This window comes from Galeopterus variegatus, unplaced genomic scaffold (assembly GCF_000696425.1).
Source record: "Galeopterus variegatus unplaced genomic scaffold, G_variegatus-3.0.2 Scaffold1143, whole genome shotgun sequence".
Taxonomy (NCBI): Eukaryota; Metazoa; Chordata; class Mammalia; order Dermoptera; family Cynocephalidae; genus Galeopterus; species Galeopterus variegatus.
The window spans coordinates 225698-249243 of NW_007727254.1; the positions used below are offsets into that span (position 1 = coordinate 225698).

Here is a 23546-nt window from a genome sequence, read left to right on the forward strand (position 1 = left end):
TACAGACATACATTCTCTACATCTTGGGTGGAAACAGACTGCTTTATTTTTAAATACAATTTCTATAAATTTTTTGGTAGTGGAAATTTCATGTTTTATCTATTTACAGCAGACTTGATATATTAGTCTCTTTGGGCTGCCATAACAAAATACCACAAACTAGGTAGCTTAAACAACAGAAATTTATTTCTCGGTTCTGGAGGCTAGAAGTCCAAAATCAAGGTGCCAGCCAATTCGTTTCCTGGTGAGGGCTCTCTTCCTGGCTTGCAGACAGCTGTCTTCTGTGTCCTTACATTGTAGAGAGAGAAAAAAAAATCTCTCTCTTCCTCTTCTTATAAGGCCACCAATTCTACTGAATTAGTGCCCCACCCTCATGATCTCATTTAACCTTAATTACTTCCTAAAAGTTCTATCTCCGATACAAGTATGTTGGGGTTAGGGCTTCAACACATAATCTTGGGAGGACACAATTCAGTCCACAGTACTTCACGCTGGGCAATGAGCACTTCATGCTCTTTACTCGTGTATACATCTCCTTCTCCTGTTTAAGGCGATCACACCATGAGAGGGCACTGTCACAGGAAGTACAAACATTTTAGACAGTACAACTGTGACATCTTAGGAAATGCTAAAAGCTCTTTTGTTGCCATGAAAGTAAAACTTTGACACAGCTTCGTTTAAAACTTTGCATTTTTGAGAATAGTCCACCTGAACCACTATAGTTCAAAGACTTTAAAAAGCCAGTATCCACCCCAGCCCCCACTGCTCTAATCTCTGAAGTCCAAAACTAAAGTAATCATTAAGTTTTGAAAACAAAACAAAAAACTTTATTTACAAAGGTAAATTTTAACTCATTTTTATATATCATATAATGTTAATGTTGACAGCAACAGATTCTCTGAAATATTTAAAACACATAAATTTTAAAATACATCTAGGTTTAGGCAGTTCATTTCCCCCTAGTTATATTATAAAAGTTATCAATGTTTCTTTAGCTTTAATGTTTGGTCATATTTTTGCGCAGAAGACATTTTTCACGGTGAGTTTACCAAAAGACATGGTCACATAACCATCGGCTGTGGATTTCCAAGAAGCAAAGGAGCCAATCTTAGCAAAGCTCGCACTGGCATTTTCAGCTGTTTAAATTTGAAGAGAAGTTCAGCAAAGCTTGTGCTCCCTAAAGAAATGAAAATGGGTGGAAAAGGTCACATCTCTAAATAAATTCAGCCATACTTTCCTTTCAAGGAAGCTTCAGAGTCACAATTATGCTTAAAGCAGTCATTCTACCCTTTGAAAACAATTACCTGAAGAGAATATTTAAATTATGAATTTCCTTAATGTATTCTAATACATGATCTGATATAAAAATTTAAACATCCGTTCTGTACTTCAGGAAGTGATCTATAATTTTTGTGAAACTATTAATATTGCTTAACTATATATATTATTAAAATATAATTAGCAAATGTGCCATCTACCTTCAGTTACTATTGAAGTGATTTTTTTACTGGTTCTAATACTTTAATTCCTAATCCATGCACTCAATACTTTACCTAAAAAAAGAACATAGGCTGAAAGTAAGTAACAGAGAGGTTTGATGTCTCTTCCTCTAAGAAGCAAAGATACTCAACCTTGGTCCCACAGAGATTCTGCAGTAATTCATCTGGAGTGTGGCCTGGGAATCTGGAGTTTTGAAAGCTTCCCAGACGATTATGATGTGCATCCAAGGTCAAGAACCACACCACCAATGGGAAGTGGGAAGTGAATTACCTAAAATGCTATTAAGCACCATCATCCTTTTCGCCTCCATCCCACCACACACAACTGTCCAAAACTCCCCTCCACCCCAAAATATACACACATATGACTCCTATGACTCTCCAAGCCACAGCAAGCATCCTAGAAGACATGCAGGCAGCAGAGGGGTACAAGTGGTTCATAGGATCCCATGAAGATGAGCAGAGAAGAGTCTCATGACATGGTAGAGTGGTTTTCTAACACAAGAATGAGTTCTACTGGTACACAGAGTATAGGGAGGGCAACAACTTCTCCTATTTTGTGTTGGGCTCTGCCAGTTAGCTGTGAATAAGTTGTGTTTAATAAACCTCAACAGGAATTAAGACAAATTTCCTCCTATTTGTTACTCCATAGTGTTCCCCAAACCTTGCTTAACCCCAAGCACAAAGAATAAATACATTCAAGGAGGCATAAAAACAATTCCAATATTCTGATGAACTGCAGAATCTAAGAGACCATTCTGTACTCAACGTGATTATTGATGCGGTTAGTTTAAATCTATCATCTTGCTCGTTGTTTTCTATTTGTTCCGTCTGCTCTTTGTTCCCACTTTTCCTCTTTTTCTGCCTCTTTTGGAATGAGTATTTTGTATAATACCATTATAGCTCCTCTGTTGACTTGTTAGCTATAATTCTGTTTTCTTATTTTAGTGATTACTTCATAATTTACGGTGTACTACTTTATCACAGATTATCTTCAAGTGAGATTATACTACTTCACATACAGCATCAAAGCCTTACAACAGTACTTCCACTGCTTCCCTCTTAGCCTTTCAGCTACTGCTGTCATGTGTTTTACATTACATATGTTACAAATCTCATAGTACACTGTCTGTGTAAAAGATTTTTAAAAATAAACCCTGTATATTTATCCATGTAGTTACCATTTCCAATGCTCTTCATTCCTTCATGTAACGCTAAATTTCTATCTGATATTATTTTCTTTCTGCCTGCAGGACTTACTTTAACATTTTCTATGTGTAAGTGAGCAATTCTTTCAATTTTTGTTTCTGAAAAGTCCTTATTTTATGGATATTTGTGCAAGACATTTTTGCTCAGTATTAAAGTCTGGACAGTTTTTTCTTTGAGTCCTTCACAGATGCTACTCCACTAACTTCTCACTTGTGTTGTTTCCTGCAAGAAATATGCTGTCACTCTCATTTTTGTTTCTCCTTTGTAACATGTCTTTTCCTCTGGCTGCTTTTAAGATTTCTTTTTAGTTTATTTTTTATTGAAACATCACCATTGATTGCACATATTTATGGGGTACAGATTTATATTTCAACACATGCACATACTATGTGATGATCTAATGAGAGTAATGCTTTTAAGACTTTTTATCACTGGTTTTGGGCAATTTGGTTATGATGTTCCTTGCTGTAGCTTTTATGTTTCTTGGGCTTGTAGTTCATTGATCTACAAGATCTACTTTTTGGATCTGTGGATTTATAGTATTTATCAAATCAGGAAATTTTTCCAGCCATTGTTTCTTCAAATATTTTTTCTGTCCTGTTTCTACCCTCTTCTTCAAGGACTCTAATTACATGTAAATTAGGTGTTTTAATTCCCACAGGTTACTTCATTTTTAATGATCTGTTCCCTTTTGGGGGTTTTTTTATTGCCAATTATTTTTTCTTTCTGCATTTCATTTTGGATAGTTTCTACTACTATGTCTTCAAGCTAACTAACTTTTTATTCTGTAATGTCTAATATGCCTTCATCTTGTTCAGTGTATTTTTCATCTCAGACTTTGCAGTTTTCATGTCTAAAAGTTCAATCTTTTTACATCTTTTTATGTCTCTTACTTTTTTGAAATATGGAAGAGTTATAACTATTATAATATCCTTCTCTGCTAAATCTGTGCCAATTCTGGGTCAGTTGTAATTGATGTCTTATGTCATTATAGGTCAGATTTTCCTGTTTCTTTGTATGCCTTGTAATTTTTTATTGTATGCCAGATGTGAATTTTACCTTGTTGGGTGTTGGATATTTTTGTATTTCTGTATTATTGAGCTTTGTTTTGGTATATAGTTAATTTATTTGAAAAACGGTTTAATCCTTTTGTGTTGTGCTTTTAAGATTTGTTAGGTGGGAACCATACCCTGCTCAGTCTAGGGCTAATTATGTCCCACAACTGAGGCAAGACCCTGCTAAGTACTCTACCTAAGACCCCCTCGGTAGAATTATGATGTTGTGGGACCAGGCACCTGGACCTGTGTGAACCAACGGTGTGCCCTCTAATGTATGTGACAGCTTTTCCCTCAGCCTCAGACAATTCCTTCACATGCATGATCAGAAAGTACTCTTCTGATACTTGAGGGGGACCCTCTACAGATGTCTGGCATTCTCTCTCTGTGTAGCTCTCTCTTCTGGTACTCCATCTTGCAAATGCTAGCTCTTTTGGTCTCCCTGTACTCTCAACTACATCTCATCAACTCAGAAAGTTTTCCAGGCTCTGCCTGGGTTTTTTTCTCCCTCCTCCAACACCTGGAAACTCTCTCAAAGCAGTAAGCTAAGACAACCATTAAGCTCATCTCATTTTTTTCTCATCTCTCAGGGATTACTGTTCTTTGTTATCTGATGTACAATATTTCAAAAACCATTGGTTCATATGTATGGTCCACTGTTTTCGGTTTCAGGCAGGAAAATAAATCAGGTCCCTGTTACTCCATACTAGCCTGAAAGGTACTGTTCTTTGTTATCTGATGTACAATATTTCAAAAACCATTGGTTCATATGTATGGTCCAGTGTTTTCGGTTTCAGGCAGGAAAATAAATCAGGTCCCTGTTACTCCATACTAGCCTGAAAGGGAATTTTATGCTTGAAACTTTTTTATTTTTAGTAGTTTGACTACGATGTGACTAGGTGGTGGTGTTTTGTTTTGTTTTGTTTTTGTATTCTTTATGCTTAGGGTTCACTGTGGGTTTATATCCACCATCCATTTTTTAAAATTCTTAGCCTCTGTCTCTTCAAATATTGCTTCTACCTCATTTTCTCTCTCTTCTTATTCTGTGATCCCAACCACATGCATGTTTGATTTTTTTCACTGTTCCACAATTTTTTCAGTTACACTTTTCTGTAATTTCCATTTTTCTCTCTGTACTTCAATCTGTTTACTTTCTACTCAACTGTCTTCCAGTATACTGACCTGCTGTCTAATAAGTTAATTAACCCATATGCTGAAGTCTTAATTTCAGTTACTGTATTTTTCAGTTCTAGAACTTCCATTTAACTCTTTTATATTGATTCCTGGTGAAATTCTCTGTCTTTCCTTCTATTTTCCTGGAAATATTAGTCATTGTTATTTTAAGCCTGAGTCTGATAACTCCAATATCTGGATCACATATAGGTCTGTTTCTATTATCTGGTATTTTTTCTTGTTATGTGTTATAATTTTTGATTCAATACTGAATAGTATATATTAAAAATTATAGAGGTTCTGGATGTTTTCTTTCTCTGAAGGTTAAGTTTTCTTCTATTGTGCAGGTAGAATGTAAGCAGATATCCTCAATTCTGCTCTAGGCTAATTTTAGGTCTGGTCTGCTACAGTTTTACCTTTACTCATAGGGCTTGGTCCTATTATTTCACCTGATGTCTAAATGCTTACCACAGCCACTTCACATTAGCAGACCTTAAACCCCACGCTTTGTCTCCTTGGCACTTTGCTGTTGCTGAAATTTTTGCTTACATTTTTAGCCTTCTGGCTTCTGCTAAATCTCTTGAAGTCTTAACCTGTGCATATGCAGGTTAAGATCTGGTAAATGCAAAGGGAAGAGAGCATCCTGGTTTTTGATTTATTATTACTATTGTTCCCTCATATCTGGGATTTTGCTCCTCAAGCTCTAGGCTCTTGGGAAATCATAAACCCAGCCTCTGTCTCCTCAGTCCAGTAGCACTGCTGCTTTTTGCTAGGACTCTACTTCTTGTGCTGTGAACTGGCAGATGCCTTTGTGGGAAAAGCCAGGGTAAACATGGAGTTCTCTTCATCATGGCTTCCCTTCTCTTACGGGTTGTTGCCCCTCAATCAAGTCCCGCCAGCAGATTCCTTTAAACAGCTATTTAATGTATCCTGTCTAGCTTTTATATTTGTTTTTGAGAATCAGTCCAATACAAGCAATACCACTGTGGCTATAGCTAGAAGACTCTAGATAGTATATTTTTATCTGAGGTTTCCAAAACAGCAATAAACTAGTAATGTCAGTAAACTTTAAGTTTAAATGATAAATAGAACAATCTTCATTCTTGTCAAAAATATTTTTTCACCCTCAATTAAGAGGCAGCAATTTGAAAGTGATATAAACAAATATGGGTGCTTAGAATTCATTACATTCTATTATTCAGTTTATTGAACAAATTCTGTATGTTTCCATATTCTCCAAAATACAGTCAGGTGCTAATAACACTATTAACTTTTTAAACTCTCTATTATAAAAAAATTCAAACACATATGAAATTTGGTCCCCGTTAATTTATAAAGCTGTATAGTTTTAAAAAGTAAGACTATGTGTGATTTAAAAAAAAAAAACTGGAGCTGACCAGTTAGCTCAGTTGGTTCTAACACCAAGGTCAAGAGTTCAGATCCCCATGCTGGCCAGCCATCCCCACCCCCAAAAAACCCAACAGAAAAATAACTTTAAAAATCAATTAGTACAGAAGAATATGAACATTTAGTTTTGGTGTAAACTGGTGTTAAAGCTCTGTGAAGAAGAATCCATCCTTTTCAGAACATAAAGTTCACACATGTATAAATTTGGTAGTTTTTTTTTTCTCCCCAGAAAAAATTCTCAACAGTGACACTAAAACATATATGAAGATGAAAGCCAAGCTAGAGAAAGTAACTCACTACAAATTTTTCCTACCAAGAAACTAAAAACATAAGTAGGTTGGTAACAGAGGTCCTGAAAACTTAAGATATTCAATTACCTTCCAGTCCTATAGAAGGCAGGTGCCGTGGAGCAGGCACGGAGTGGTAGACGAGGAAGCAGGCCAGCATGCTCAGCTGAGATTCATCAGAGGGCTGCCCACTGAGGTAGGCGTGCACACACATATCACCCCCAGCTGTGAGAGAAGCACAAATGGAACTGAACCAACTGATGACAGAACTAAGAGGCACAAGCAATGTCTTATTTTTACTACTTTTTCATCAAGAACTTATTGAGCACTTAGCATACACCAGGCAGGCACTATACTGGGTATTGAGGCTACTGTGGTAAATTAGACTGAGTGCCTCTCATCATAAAGTTTAGAGTGTCAGCAGGAGAGATTACAGAAATAATGCCACAAACAAATGCATAATTACAAACTGAGATGAATGCTGTAAAGGTGTAGTGGTCACTGCAGATGTCTTCCCAAACACCCATTTTACCAGCCTTCCCTTTGTAACAACATTTGTGGGGACTTCAACTCCAGTACTATTTCCTGATTAGTCTTGGCCAGATGTTCTCAATCTTTAATGAATATCAGAATCACCTGGAGGGTTGTTAAAAAACAGATGGGTGAAGTCCACTCCCAGAATTTCTGATTCAGTAGGTCTGTGGTGGGGCCAGAAAAATTGCATTTCTAAAATGTTCCCAAGTGTGATGAAAGAGGCATGTGCTCTATGATAGTATTGAGGGACCTGATCACACCTCTCAGCATTGGACAGATCATTTGGGCAGCAAATCAACAGAGTAACCATTATTCTTTCAGAGGGTGAGAAGAAATCTAGGGTGATGGGGGGGGGATGGACAGGGATTGGACAAGGGGCATAAATAATAATTACAAATTGTAACTATATATATACTAGTAATATTGATTTGATCAAAATATCTCAATGTCAAATCCCCAAAATTTGTATAATCAATTTTGATTCAATAAAAATTTTTTTAAAAATAAAAAAGTTACGGGCCGGCCCGGTGGTGCACTGGATAGTGCGCCGCTTGGGAAGCACGGCAGCGCTCCCGTCCGAGGGTTCGGATCCCACGTACAGACCGGCTCGCGCTCACTGGCTGAGCGAGGCACGGGAGCAATGCCGAGGCTTGCGATCCCGTCGCCGGTCCCCGGTCCGGTACGGGGGCAACACTGAGGGTTGCGATCCGTTGCCGGACACGGAAAAAAGACAAAAAGACAAAAAAAAATAAAAAAAATAAAAATAAAAAAAATAATAAAAAAATAAAAAAGTTAATAAAACTGTTTTAAGTTCTTAAACTTAAAACCTACTTTCTTTGCCTAAGATTATAATTTAATTGAGGAGATACACACACAAAACATTTAAATAGTATGATAAATCCTCTGAATTTTCAGATTTAAGAGTGTAGTTTGAGTTATGAATGAATGACCCAAAAGGTCCACAAGAAGCATTTGTGATTTTTACGAGCACAAATATGAATGACATTTTCCAATGCTGATATCCAGGCTCTACATCTTCATTTAATTTATTATTCTCTATCCCAAAGCAACTTCCAGTGCCTGTGAGAAAGGAGACCATATATTTAAGAATTTTTAAAACAATCGTTCTTCACTAGAAAATAAACACATTTTTGTTAAGTCAGAGTGGCAAGTCAAATTTGGTGGAGGCTCAGAGCAATACCAGAAATGACCAAATGCTCTAAAGAGCAACCAGACAATAGTGCCTTGATTAAGGGCACTATTTTAGAGAATGTTCCAGTCACTGCCAAAGTTTCATTACATTATATGAAATTTACAAAGCAGAAAATCTGCAGAGATTTAAGGACATATTTATTATCCATAACAAAAGTCTGCTATAGGTGATCAAATGCTAACCTGAATAAAAACAAAACACTGAAACATATGAAATAACTTGTATTTTTCTCAAAAAATGAAAATAAAAATGATTATTAAAAGTTTTTAAACTAAATGATCTATTGAATCCTAAGAGGAAATGATAGACTAGATGCAGCTGTTAAATATAAATATTGAGAGTTTGAAATTGCTGCTTTCCATGTAGATCCCTTACAATCAGGTTTACAATTTAGTTTTTTTCAGAAATTTATTTCCTAGTGTTACAGGTAGATAGTTTTTAACTGAATTATATTCAGATTCCTAAATTCTATTCATTACTAATAGATTTAAAGAATCAAGTAAAAGTCATTACTACTGATATTACTAGGTTCAGTATTCAAAGCAGGCTGCTGTCAGATATTTGTTGGAAGCATTTGAATGAACTGAAAAGAATGAAAAAAAAAAAAAAAAGGAGTTACTATCAAAAACCAAGTGCAGGCATACACAAAAAATACGTTTCCATAAATCAAAAGCCCCCATCATTTGCCTCATGAGTCAGAATCCGTTCTACACTAGCTTTACCATTTCCTTACAATCACAGGTCAGTGCTTCTGCTGGTAGAAAGCCACTGTTACATAATGTCCCAGGTTCTCACTGACTCAAAAATACGTTTCCATAAATCAAAAGCCCCCATCATTTGCCTCATGAGTCAGAATCCGTTCTACACTAGCTTTACCATTTCCTTACAATCATAGGTCAGTGCTTCTGCTGGTAGAAAGCCACTGTTACATAATGTCCCAGGTTCTCACTGACTCACAGAGCTGGTAAAACAAGCATTCACTCAAGAGTGTGCAGGTGTGGACATACAGAAAAGGGAAGAAAATGGCCACTGGCCTCAGGTAGGCGACAGGCTATACCCCTAAGAAACAGAAGACAAAGGTACTGGAAAGGAAACATGATCTGATACTAGGGAAGATAAAACAAGGTCCTAAGGGTCAAGCGGTACTTAAAATACTACATATAGTCTCTGCATGATTTATAAAGCAGGGTTAAATGTATCTTTTTTAAGTTGAAGTAGACAATCAGAGTCTAATTCATCTAACTGGACACGTTAAATCTACAGCCGTTCTGGCTTATACTCACATATATGTATCTTGCTTACCAGTGAAAAAAATGTTAAAAGAGAAAAGCCTGAGACCAGTGTATCTCAAAAGTACAAGGAAGTACACAATGCTACCATACCTTGCAGCCACTGGTCCAGGGTATTATCAATAGTGCACTTCACAACAGGGAGGAATTCAGAGTTCATAAAGAGCCCTCGCTTAGGGTGGTTCTGTAGCCGCTCCTGATGGCTTCGAGAGCTGAAAAACTCTAACACCAACTTTATCTGCCAAAGTTCAGATGTCTCAGACATTTCTCTTCTTCCAAGTCTTCTTATAGCCTTGAAGAGGAAAGAGGAACAGCAACCATTTAATGCAAGTGTAAAGTGCTCTAACCACCTCCTCCTCAGAGTTGTATCCTAGAGTACTTTTTAAATATGGCTCATAAGATCCCTCAAGAGCAGGGGATCCATCCTGTGTCTTGATGCAGTCTCTCCACAGAAAAGCCCTGCACTGGGTACAGGTGCATGGCGTCACTCTTTTCAATACCACCTCCACATGAGCAGCTTTCAGGTGAAAGCGACAAAGGCAAATGTGCTCACTCTTGGCTCAACAGCTCCAAATAATCGAGACCCAACAGGTCTGCAGTCAGTCACCTCTGGGAGACTTAGGTGGGGTACAATGACCCGGCAGGGATCAGGCCAGGATCTCAGAGGACAGAAGTCAAAAACAATGCTATTAATAATAATAATACTGTTCTTGAGACCCATCTGTAAAGTCACCATAGCTGCAACCTGAGGGGGTGCTCATCCATAGAGACCTGCCCATGACTGCAAATGGGGGAGGATTCAGAGGGAAAAAAGAGGACACACTCTCAGCCAGCAACAAAAAATCACAACCCATTACCTGGCTGCTGTACAAAGAGGTACTGTGAGAAGCAGTGCCAGCATGGATACCATATATTCATACTTTCCAATCAAAAACGGGGGAGGCTCCCGACAACAAGAGCATTCTGGGCCTACTTGGTTGTATTGGAATTTGGCTTTTAATTAAGCACGTTACTTAACACAGTGCGATTTTCAGGTTCTGGGGCATTATTCTCTGCCAAATTGTATTTCCCCACTCAGCTTTCTAGCAGACTATTTTGCCATTAGAGGTTATTTCTTTGGCTTTAGACAGTAAGTCCCAAACACTGATCCATAAACTCATTCTATCATATTCACACTACAGACTCTGGATCTTACCCCAGAAATTCTGACTCAGTAGATATGGAATGGGATTTGAGGACCTGTATTTTTAAGATTCCAGAAGTTTCAGCCAGCCTTTACTACTGGCTTAGCTTAACTGCAAATTTGGGTCTCAAACATATGACACCATTAAAAACCTATAAGTGTTACTAATAACCTAAAGTGAATAAATTGGTCCAATCTTTTAGGAAAGCTGTTAAGCATTATTTTCTGTATTACTCCTTCTAGGCTCTTTTAAACCAGCAGTAACAAGAAATATTTAAAAATGAACTCCAACTTCTCTAAATCACTACACACTGATTCTGTAACCTCTTGCAAGCTTAAACACATAGGTATACATTCACATTACTGCAGTCGTTAGGACACTATTTGTTCACTTCCTGCTCATGTACACAGTCTTTCCCACAAAGAGGCTTTGCCAGGAGAAAGGCAAGAGACCACAAAATGATGCTGAGGGAGAGAGGGACAGAACACTCTCTTCCTCTCCTAGTCAGGGGAGGAAGACAGATGGGGATATTGGGAACCCTTAGAAGAAGATAGCACCCCCAAGAGGCACTCCTGTCATCATACAGTGCAAGCTTTTGTATATATATATACACAGCTTTCAACTTTGATACGGTTTCCTTTTTAAAATTCTAAAAGCAAAACAAAAAACTGAAAGGAAGGACACATTGGGAACCTTGCCACACCACTCAGTAGGTTACTTGAATATAGGATAAATCTCATTAGAATTAAAACAGGTTTTGGAACCATACCTGATCCATTGCTATATACGCAGGCAACATCTCTGGGGTCTCCTGAGTAACACATTCATAGAGTACTGAGGAAAAGAGATCCAGAATTTCCTGTTTCTGTGGAAAATCAGAATTTTTTTGTAGCACCAAGTATATTCCAGAATCAATTCAAGAAACAATTGTATAGCAACTACTATGGCCCATTCTTAAATTCTACAATAAATGATACAAAAGTAAAACAGCAATCTCTTTTTAAAAAAATTAAGCACCAATTCTGAAGGTGGCCAGCTGCTCCAGCAGCAGGAGGTGGGATCCCAGAGACCTGCAGCTCAGGCTTTGCAAGGGCCGGGTAGGACCAGCCCAGGTGGGGATGCAGCAGACCTCAGACTTGAAGCCTACCCCAGACCTGGGTGCTCGACTGAGTGGTGGCCAGGGCACCCAGAGCCAGCTCTGCCCCAGCCTACAGACCCGGAGGGCCCAGAGTGGCCCTGGCCAGCCAGTGGGAGCAGTGGCCAAGGTACGTTTCCTCGCTGCCCACGCCAGCTGGCACTGGCTCAGCTGCCCTCCAGGGGAGCCTCCCACTGGGCTGCTGCCTCCTGCCGTTCTCACCATCTGAGCCTGGTGGGGTCCTGTCTCCTCTCCCTACGTCCCACAGGCAGAGAATTTGAAGAGGTCACAGGGGACTTCTGGTCAAGATGGCAGAATAGACAGTCCCCAGTGTCACTCTCTCCCACAAATCAACTAATTTACAACTATTAAAAGGCAACGACAGCCAAGCCAGGGACGCTAGAGCTTAGGGGAAGAGGAGGAGAGACCTATGGAGAGCATGAAGGCAGGAGAAGCCACGATGAGAAAAAGAAAAAATCTCTCCAACCATTTCTAGCCCTGGCCACTCCCAGGCTGGAGCAGCTGAGTGCATGGAGAAGGAGCCACAAAAGCAGCAGCTGTGCCCTTCAGATGGAGTTGCATGGGGAGAAGAGGGCCTTAGTGGCCCACAGGCCAGCAAGACCACTAATAGGGTTCCCCTGGACCCACATAGGAGCAAAGAGCCACAACATCTGAAAAAAAGGAGCCACTCAGAGGCCAGTGAGTCATTGCAAGGGACCAGCACATGGCCTGTCCCATAGGAAGTGTTTGCAGCACTGGTGCAACAAACCAGAGACTGTGTGGGATACAGGCAGTGGGGGAGACAGGCCCACAGGGAGAATACTTGGGCAAAGCAAGGACAGCTGATCTGCCCCCCATTAGCATAGGACCACTCAGAGGAGACTGGCCAGGAATATAGAATTGCATGGGGTGCAGTTTGATGAAAAGACTCAGGCCCAGACCAGTATTTCTACACAACCCAGGTGCATTGGATTTCACTAAACCCCAAAGTCCTACAAAGTCAACCATTAAAACCTGAGCTACACACAAAGCCTTCCCCAGGGAATCAACAGCAACGCAGCAATTTAGCTCAACCTCAGAGCTCAAGTACTGATCCCCACAGGAAGTTCCCCCACTTTAGAAGTAGGCAAAGGACAACAAATTAGTTCCCGCAGAGTTTAAGTGGTGGGAAGAGCAAATAATCCAACACAGAACTGAAAGAAAAAAGAGAGTATCCACAACCAGAAACAAAGTTTGATATTAACTAGTAAAAGTCTCATTTCACCAAAAAACACCTATAACACCTAGAAGGACTGGATGTCAGCTGGGCTATCAAGACAGAAAGAGGGAATGACTAGGCACACCACCAGCACCACGGGGCCCACCCAGACTCCTAGGGAGCCGAGGACCAGACCATCTGCCCAAAACCAGGTACACTGCCAATGCCACAGGGCCTGCCTGGGATCCTGAGGCATGGAGACGAGGTCCGGACCCTCCACCCACAACCAGGCACACCGCCAGAGCCATTGGGCCTGCCTGGGGTCTTGAGGCATGGAGGCAGGTACCAGACCCCCTCCCACAACCAGGCACACTGCCATTGCCACGACCAACTAGTTAAGGAGCATGCCAAAAACATCACCTCCATGTGGGTAGCCCACCACAGCCATTGCAATAACCATGGCTACCGCAAAAGCGGCTAGACGCCACAACCACCACGCAGATGGTCCACCAGCAACTGGAGTGCATTGACACAAGGAGAGTCACCAGCAGAGACCAAAGAAAAGAAGAGGATGTCTCTCTCCACAAAGCTCATTCCAGAGTGACAGAAGAAGCATCTGCTCTACAATCATATTGGGGTACCTGAACACATCTCTCAGCATTGTACAGACCATCTAGGCAACCAATCAACAGAGTAACCACTACTCTTTCAGAAAGAGAGAAGAAATCTAGGGCAATTAGAGGGGGGAGGGATGGGGGATGGGGAGGGATTGGAGAAGGGGCATAAATAAGTATGATTTGTAACAATATAGTTATATGTTGCTAGTAATACTGATTTGATCAATGTATGCCAATGTTGAACCCCAAAATATGTATAATTATGATTCAATAAAAATTTTTATATAAAATAAAATAAATGCACAAATTCTAAAAAAAAAAAAAGAAAAAAATCATAGCACGTGCAACATTAATCAATAAAAAACAATAAAAATTAAGTCCCACGGGACACTTAAGGACAGTAAGTGCTATGGAGGAGAGCAATGAATCAAACTAGTATAAAATGAGCAGATAGGACATCACAGAGATATGCCTTGGGTTGGGCTGGGAAGAGTAGGATCCAGAAAGGGAATATCACACCAACAAAGATGCAGAAGAAAACACTGGCCAGAACAAGTTTGGAGGAGGCAACAGATTCAAGTCCAGCTGGTGTTAGGGACAAGCATGCGCTATATCAAGAGACCTGTGGCCATCAGTGCACACCCAGCCCATACTAGCTGTGTGATTTTGGACACATGATATCTCTGAGTGGCAGTTTCCTCATCTGTAAACCCAGAATGATTAAGTACCTACCCTCAGGGTCAGAATTAAATGAGAAAATTACATAAAGTACTTAGTGGAGTCTTCAAGATGCAACAAATAAGAGAGGGGAAGGTTACTTCACTTAACCGTCAAAACAACACTGTAAGGTAGGTTCTATTATAATCCCACTTTTAGAAATGAGAAAACTACATTTTGGGGAGGTTGAGAAATTTTCCCAGGGCTACACACACTTGTAGAGAACAGGCTATCAAGTCCAGATCATCTAATTCCTACATCCAATCTTTCCCTGTCTGCATGGGGGATTAAATCAAAGATCTGCTAGGTACCTTTGGAATCCTGAAGAGAGTAGTTATATGACCAATGGAAAGAAGGATTATGATATACAGAAGAAACAAAATTAATAAAATGACATAAAAACAAGAGAAAGGTGGAAAACACTGAAAACATAAATCAGTACAAGTATGGACATAAGAAATTATCACCTATCAGTACTAATGTCTTAGAAATTTAAGTTGTTTCTTCTATCAAAGTAGGAAGTTACCGAATTTAATAGTTTTAGGCTACAGAAAAACTATGTCAAGTAAAAATCATCCAATGTGCCTGAAGCATGTCATCAATCTCATAGATAGATACAAATATTATAGATGTTTTTAGTGGTCCACAGATAAAAATAATAACAAATTCTAGTCCTGGAGATCAGCAAACCATATTACTACATACCTGACCCATGTTCACAGTTGGCTTGCAGAAATATTCAGCAAATGATAGAAGTGCCGGATCAGAAGTGAATGCTGAAATTGTTTCTGGCTAAACAAACAAACAACAATATAAATGAGGTACTAAAAGATTATTTTCCTTACTGCTGAAATTGTAATGAATGCAGTTTTATTCTAAGAATTCTACCTCCCCTTTTTTCACACAGGCTTCCCACAAAACCAAGGTGGTACAAACTTGCTAAATCTTCATCGGCCTGTTCTGCTAAGAAGTTACAAGATGCTTTTTGCACAAGCTTCTTGCTCAATGCTTGAGCTACTGATTTATTGAAAGGCCAATAATAAACAGGTCTTCTTTCTTACACAACTTACCCAAAAAAGGCTTTCCTCCTCCTTCACTGACTAAAAAGCCTACTAGAAACCAGAATTGTTACTGAAAAGGTTAAGGGAAAAAGAATAACAAATAACCCAGTCACAAAAAGACAAATACCGTATGACTCCACATATATGAGGGTATGTAGTGTAGTCAAAATCAGAGACAGAAAGTAGAATGGTGGTTTCCAAGGGTTGGGGAGGGGGAAGTGGAAGTTAGTGTCTAATGGGTGCAGAGTTTCAGGTCTGCAAGATGAAATAGTTCTGGAGATCAATGGTGGGTGATGGCTACACAACAATATGAATGTACTTCATTCACTGAACTACACACTTTAAAATGATTAAGACAGTAAATTTTATATTTAAGTGTATTTTTACCACAATAAAAAAATTGGAAGAAAACAGAATCACACTCAAGGTTTAAGACTGAAAATGGATTATGAAGGTATTTTCCAGTAAGGTTTATATTTTATTTCTGAACTTCCAGCAGCCAGGAAATTGAGATGTCTTTTAATTTTCATATACTTTCCCCATTCAAACACAAGTCTAAACTTACCTATTTTTTTTTACAAATTGGACTAGAGTCTTTGAGATAGGCTCTAATTTTTAGAAGAAGCAACAGTGCTAATTTAAATTAAGCTTTGTCCGAAAATCCTTCAAAAGTATTTCATAGACAATCTATTAAAAACTGCCAAACAAAACTGACTGATGTCAACCCTGGGAACTATTTATATACTTAAACCCTGGGAACTTTATAAAGGATCAGTCATAAGTAACAGATCTGAAATGAAATGCAAGTCAAATAAAAATAAACTGCTACCTCCTTACTTGGAAGAACAAAGAGTGATAACTCAGTCCTCAGGCTGCCACTTAGCTAGTCTATCTGCCACATTCTTGCTGTATCTAACTATCCTTTTGGGTCCTGACTACTTTAGACCGCTCCTCTATGTATCTTCAGCAGGAACACATATATTCATGGAATTCCTAAATACTGGGGTTAAATTCAGAAATTTTAATGCCAGATTATGGAACATATTTCTAGTATTAGAAAGTTATTTGAGTTCTAGAATATAGAAAAAATATGTACTGACGCCCAAATGAGAATGAGTTTCATATACTCTTATTTTAACTACTACTTCATTTGTGCAAATAATAAAGCAAACTAATAAAAAAAGGCTAAATCGCTCATCATTTTATCTCACCAAGATTTAAGAAACAAATGATGGTTTAAAAATGGAATTGCTATCTTGCAAGAATATTTTTCTAATTTTGCTATGAATTAAGTAAATCTTGACAGATTTGAGGATTAATAACTAAAATTATTAAACTAAATACTTTTTATAGTTTTACGGTATGTTGTGACTGTCCTTACCACTAAATGTAAATCTTACTTAGGGTACTAGAGGATGGTCCATATTTTATTATGGCTGTCACAAAAAACTACAAACAGACCAAAGGCTAATTAGTCTTTATCATCTACAGTGATGAGAAAGGAAGCAGATCCACCTTTACAATTTACAGCAATAAGAGAAAGCTAGTGGGACTTGCAACTATTTCCTCTCATCTTTCAGTTTTTACCAACCAACCTTGAAAGCCCGGGCTTCAGAGTTCCTGTTAGCAACAGTCTGGGCCAACAAACTTTGCCACCCCATTGGGTCTTCTTTGTAGGAGAGCTGACCCGCCCTGAGCTTAACATACAAAACTCCATCCTTGGAAAGGATGGACCTGAAAGAAAAAAGAATGAATTTAATATGAGGTATTATGGGCACTTCTTGGCTAGAAACATAGTGTTTTCCAATACCATGCTCACAGGAGATGAAACCTTTACCATTTTCCACACCATTTTACTGTGTCTAAAATTAAACTGGTTCCTACAAGAAAGCCTAAAATAAAGTTCTGCCTTTCCTTGGTGTCTAGATTCATGGAAATTATTAAATGAGAAGGCATTTTGACTATCTGCTCAAGTATAAGCTTCAAAGTAGCATTTTATCTAACACTTCTTTGTATTCCCTATATTCCCTAGCACTATGCATGGGACACTGGAGGTACTAAGTATCTATTAATTAGTTTGAAGCAGAAAGAAAATAATGCTGCAAATCTAAAGACAGAACAATATACAAAATAGCTACTATATAAATGGCTTGGGAAAATATAAATTAGCAACAAACTATAAAAGCTTTTACATGCATGTTAAACTTTTTGGAAACCTAATGACTTAGTTTACACACTACCTAAACTATAAAATTATTAACACTCTACAGTAATTACTTGCATATGACTACTCAGACCTAATAGCAATCTACTATAATGTTAAATTTATAAAACACTGTAAAAAGAGAATGGTAAAGAGAAGCAACAGAAGATGTGGTCTGAAAAACATCAATTTTTATAATAAAGTTTCCTTTGTGGACATACACATCAGCTTTATTTTCTTAAAATAAATGTTACATTTTTGAACCAAGAGACAATTCCATTACTGTACCAAGTTAAGTCAGTTTAAGTTTCTCAATGAATAAATATAAATATTTAGGGCTTGATTTCTAAATTAAAACTTTCATTTCCTAATACAAACCCTGTTTCAAAGATAAGGGCACTTTATTCAATACATACCCTACATATTGTCTTGGATAAGATCAAAGGGTGACAAGCAACATTTTAGATAATAATCTATAAGTTATGCCTTCCCATATACTTTTATTCACTTCCTTTTTAAAAGGTACATCTGAGAAATTCAATATACTTACTTCAAGTGTTGTGATCCCTTGCTTAAATCTATAAGCAGTTCCCAGTATCTTGGGCCTTTAACTTTAATCTGCCGAGATAAATGTAAACATAGTCAACCCAAAGCTGAAAAAGTACTAGTGTGACAAACTGAAACCCATGCTTCTCAGAAGAAATAATAACTGAGCTGGAAAGTGACACTGAAAGGTTAACAAGCTCCATTTCCAGACCAAACTGTATGTGAACCATATTCTGAGGCCATCTAAACATCAGTGAAGGTCTCCAAGACAAGACCTTCTCTATTCTTCATGACTATTCTTCCTGCTGCTGCTTTTCTGTTTTCTACAAAACATGGAGAAAGCAGAGGCTTTTTTTTTTTTTAGCTATCTTTAAGGCTACACTGTTTAGTGTGAATTTACCCCTGGGATAGAACTCTCTAAGTCATGCCCAACTTACCTGTTTTAAAAGGTGGAGTTCTGGAAGAAGGGTAGGAGCCATCAGTTCTTCTTTGGTTTGTTCATACCACTGAGTGCCCTTTACAAATGTAAAAGTACAGCCACAGTTCACTAGGTAATCAGAGGAAACTACAAAGAAGAAACATCTCCACTCTTCACCTCCCCCTTCCCCATAGTTTGTACAGAAACTGTTAAGTGGTCTCTGATCCTCAAGTCCTGAAGAACGAAATTCTAAATTCCTTTACAGGGCACACATCACCTCCCATCACTTTGAGCCTCGCCCTTCCCGGCCAGCAGTAGTGAAGGGCCCCACTCCCGAGGTCTCAGGGTTTTTGCACATGTTGTCTTCTCCCCTGAGAACAAGCCTCACTCAGCTAGTAAGTCTCAGCCCAAACAGCCTCACAAACCCGCACAGTTAGACAAGGGCACTTCTCTGCTCCTCTGCATCCCACACATACCTCCTATTACCACACTCTATTCTCATTGCATCCATGCCTGGCTCCCCCATCAATGAAAGTTCCTTAAGAAATATGACAATGCCATCTCGTTTTTGTGCCCCAGCCTGGCACAGTTTTGATATACAGAAGGTACCTCATAATTTGCTGAATGATGTAAGGATATATGACTTGTAATCTATTTGTGCATCTAAACAAAAGATCTCTCACCAAATAAACAATTTTGGGCTTTAAAGTACTCAGCTAACAAATCCAAGATTAGTTTGACTCAATTCGTTTTTGGGGTTTTTTTTTATTATTACTTTTTAATTGACACATAATAATTGTACGTATTTATGAGGTACAGAGTTATATTTCAATACATGTATAAGTGTGATGATGAAATCAGGGTAATTAGCGTATCTATCACTGCAAAAATTTATCAATTCTTTGTGATGGGAGCATTTGAGATCCTCTCTTCTAGCCATTTGAAAACATACAATAAATTATTGTTAATTACAGACACCTAGCACTACCGTAGACCACTAGAACTTATTTTTTCTATGTAGGTATACTTTTGTACTCATTAACCAACCTCAGCCTGTACCTCCTGCCCCCTACCCTTCCCAGCCTCTAATAACCACAATTCTACACTCTATTTCTACAAGCTCAACTTTTTTTGGCTCCCACATGAGTGAGAACATGTGGTATTTGTCTTTCTGTGCCTGACTTATTTCACTTAACATGTCTTCCAGGGTCATCCATGTTGTCATAAATGACAGGATTTTTTTTCTTTTTAATGACTGGATAGCAGTCCATTGTGTATATATACCACAATTTTTATCCATTCATGGATACTTAGGTTGATTCCATATCTTGGCTATTATGAATAGTGCTACAATAAACATTGGGGTGCAGGTGTCTCTTCAGTATATTAATTTACTTTCTTTTGGATAAATACCCAGCAGTGAGACTGGTAGATCTATTTTTAGTTTTTTGAGAAATCTCCATACTGTTTTCCATAATGGCTATACTAATTTACATTCCCACCAACATTTTATAAGAGTTCCCTTTTCTCCATATCCTTGCTAGCATTTATTATTTTTTGTCTTTTGATGATACCCATTCTAACTGGGGTAAATGATGTCTCACTGTGGTTTTGATTTAAATTTCCCTGATTCTTACTGATATTAAAGATTTTTTTCACGTACCTGCTGACCATCTGATTGCCTCCTTTTGAGAAATATCTATTCAGGCCATTTGCCCATTCTTTAATTGCATTATTTGTTTTCTTGCCATTGTTTGCGTTGCTCATATATTTTGGATATTAATCCCTTGTTGTCGGATAGGAGATGCTCAGTTTCCATGGGTTCAGGTTTCAGGACACACTTCTGGGTTTCAAGCCACTCCCCAAGGTTCTAAGTCCCTCCTCTAGGCCCTCCCCTAGAAGAGAGTTACTGTTGCTTGCTGGACCTATTTTCAGTACCAACACAGGGAGATTTTGACCACAGGGGTGGACTTATGCAAACCTAGTAGCTGAGCACACTCAATAAAATAAATTTATAGAGGCTTATACAACCCAGGTCACCAAGCATGCTCAGTGGAAAAGAATTTAGTCCTCTGAATGACCTCCCACTAGAGGTGCTAAAGAGCATAGAATATTCTTGAATGTGTCTGGTGCATGTGATAGAATTTGACCAATGAAAATGCCTTAAAAGGAGACCAACTGAGCATGTGCAAGACTATGTTACATAACTGGGGGGGGGGGCCACTCCTGGTTGAATAGTTGTTAGATATCATGAATATGTATTAGGTGTTATGAATATGTATTAGATTCCATGAATATGTATTGGGTGGCAAAACTATAAAAGCTGAATCCCAGAAGATAGGGCTGTTGCTCACTCTCTCTGGGGCCAGTCCACACTCCGCCTGTGGAGTGCATAGTTCTTTCTTTTGTATCAAACTTGCCTTTAGCAGGATACTGTTCATTGTAGAGCCAGCTTGCACTTTGTCTGTGAATGTGCATTTTTAATTTTGTATTAAACTTGGAGTGGTCCCTGCTCAGTCTCAGGAGCTATGCTACACTTTTTCTACGAAATCTGTATCTCTATTCGTTACATTAAACCTATTCTCACTTTCTACTGTATCTGTGCTCTTAACTCTCTCCTGTGGTAGAGTCAAGAACTCAGTAAGAGGATGGGTGGGTTGAGGACCGCTGTTGAGCCTTCCTAGACCCTTCCTCTGGCATCAGTTGGATGAATAGTTTGCAAATATTTTCTCTCATTCTGTAGACTGCCTCTTCACTCTGTTTCTTTCTTCAAGTCTTCAATCCATTTTGAGTTGGTTTTGGTATATGGTGAGAGACAGGGGTCTAGTTTCATTCTTCTACAAATGAATATACAGTTCTCCCAGCATCATTTATTGAGAGGCTGTCCTTTCCCCAATGTATGTTCCTGATGCCTTTGTTGAAAATCAGATACATGGATTTACTTCTAGGTTGTCTATCCTGTTCCACTGGTTCATGTATCTTATTATGCCAGTACCATGGTGTTTTGGTTGTAATAGCATTGCAGTATATTTTGAAGTCAGGTAGTGTAATGCCTCCAGCTTTGTTCTTTTTCCTCAGAACTGCTTTGGCAACTTGGGGTCTTCTGTGGTTGCATATGAATTTTAGGATTGTTTTTTCTATTTCTGTGAAGAATGTCATTGGTATTTTGATAGGGACTGCACCAAAACTGTAGATTGCTTTGGGTAGTATTTCAGTTAATTTTTTAGAACACTACTATCAGTCATGCAAACTTACAGTGACATTTTCAACCTATAAGCTCTAAAGACAAAAGAATAGCTGATGATCCCTAAAAAATTACACCCATAGGCTATAAATGGGCCTGAATGGCTTGTAGGATGTACAAGAACTTTGGACAACACTTTTGAAATATTTTGTCCTGAAAAGATGGATAAGTGGTAACAAAATTACAAATAAATGATAAGGAGAAAGAATTACCTTGTAGGTAACTTCTAAGAGGGCATAACAGGGTGTGTTTGTATCTACATCCACAGGCACTAGAAGCCTTGGTTCTGCAGCCAGCACATAGAGGTGCCGGAGGGCCTGGAGATGATACCTGTTCACAGAAAATAGAGAGAGTAGGTAACCAACACGTGACAATAGCATGGGCTCTACAATCTGCTGTTGCCTACAAGCCAGAAGAGGACAGAAGCTGGTGTAATGTCTTAAAATGAATAGCAATCTTACAAGATTACAAGACTCAATAAAAAGTAATGGAGAAATTTTCTTTAAAAAAATCATATAAGTGATCCTTGACCCAAGAATTCTTTACCTGAGTTTTCACAGTTAAGAGGCTTTACAGGGAAGTAAAAATTGTCTTAACATGAAAATATTTACTATGAATTAACCACTTATAAAATTAGTCCCTCTCAAATATCCCTTTCTGCTCAACAAAGGAATCTCTTTTCAACTTCTCATGAATTTACTACTAGTTCTTTTTTTTCTTAAGGGTTGGTAGGGAGAATATGGGAGGAAAGGATGCCAGTTTTCCTCAGATAGCATCGCTCTTGTACATATACATACTTGCACACAAACACACACACACACACACACCCTTGAAATAAAGCACATCAAAAATTTATGGGTCGGATTACAATATTTTTCTTTGTGTGTGCTTCTGAGTTCTCAAATTTTTTAAAATTTAAAATTCATATTTTAGAATATAAACACACAACAAAATTTTTGTATTTAAAGATCCCATAAAATGGGATAAAATGAGACTTCAATCTTTTAAAAAAATCATAGTTACAGACAATGGCCTCCCTCTTCCCACCCAAATCCATCCACTTCTGTAAGTCTACTAAAGATAAAATCTTATATACTTATAAGTAGATTACTTATATAGTAAATTTATTATAAACTTACTTATATAGTTAAAAAAACCTGATGTTTATCAATTACATAAAGATTCTTAATGCTTATCACCAAATTACTTTGTTTAAAATAGCTAAATTAATTAACACTACGACCAACAATATATAAGCATGGCTCTCCATTGTGCTCTAACTAGTAAGTGACTTTAACAACTCAAAAAATCTTTTCTAGGGCCGGCCCGGTGGTGCACTGGATAGTGCGCCGCTTGGGAAGCGCGGCGGCACTCCCGCCCGAGGGTTCGGATCCCACATGTGGACCGGGGCCCGCTCACTGGCTGAGCGAGGCGCGGGAGCAACACCGAGGGTTGCAATCCCGTTGCCGGTCCCCGGTCCGGTACGGGGGCAACACTGGGGGTTGCGATCCGTTGCCGGACACGGAAAAAAAAAAAAAAAAAAAAAAAAAAAAAAAA

The 23546-nt window shown here is 38.5% G+C and overlaps 1 protein-coding gene across 2 annotated transcripts in view; it reads right to left on the reverse strand.

Moving 5' to 3' along the window:
- Positions 1-328: 328 nt before the first annotated feature.
- ANAPC1 (anaphase promoting complex subunit 1) overlaps positions 329-23546 on the reverse strand; it is a 106132-nt gene continuing 82914 nt past the window's right edge. For both annotated transcript variants that reach the window (XM_008575129.1, XM_008575130.1), the window contains 9 exons: positions 22202-22319; positions 18765-18842; positions 18332-18399; positions 17174-17312; positions 15223-15309; positions 11620-11715; positions 9760-9958; positions 6721-6855; positions 329-1177 (listed from right to left, as the gene is read on the reverse strand). In XM_008575129.1, coding sequence (XP_008573351.1) covers positions 1062-1177; positions 6721-6855; positions 9760-9958; positions 11620-11715; positions 15223-15309; positions 17174-17312; positions 18332-18399; positions 18765-18842; positions 22202-22319 — 1036 coding nt within the window. In that variant the 3' untranslated portion in view covers positions 329-1061. The remainder of the gene's footprint in view (positions 1178-6720; positions 6856-9759; positions 9959-11619; positions 11716-15222; positions 15310-17173; positions 17313-18331; positions 18400-18764; positions 18843-22201; positions 22320-23546) is intronic.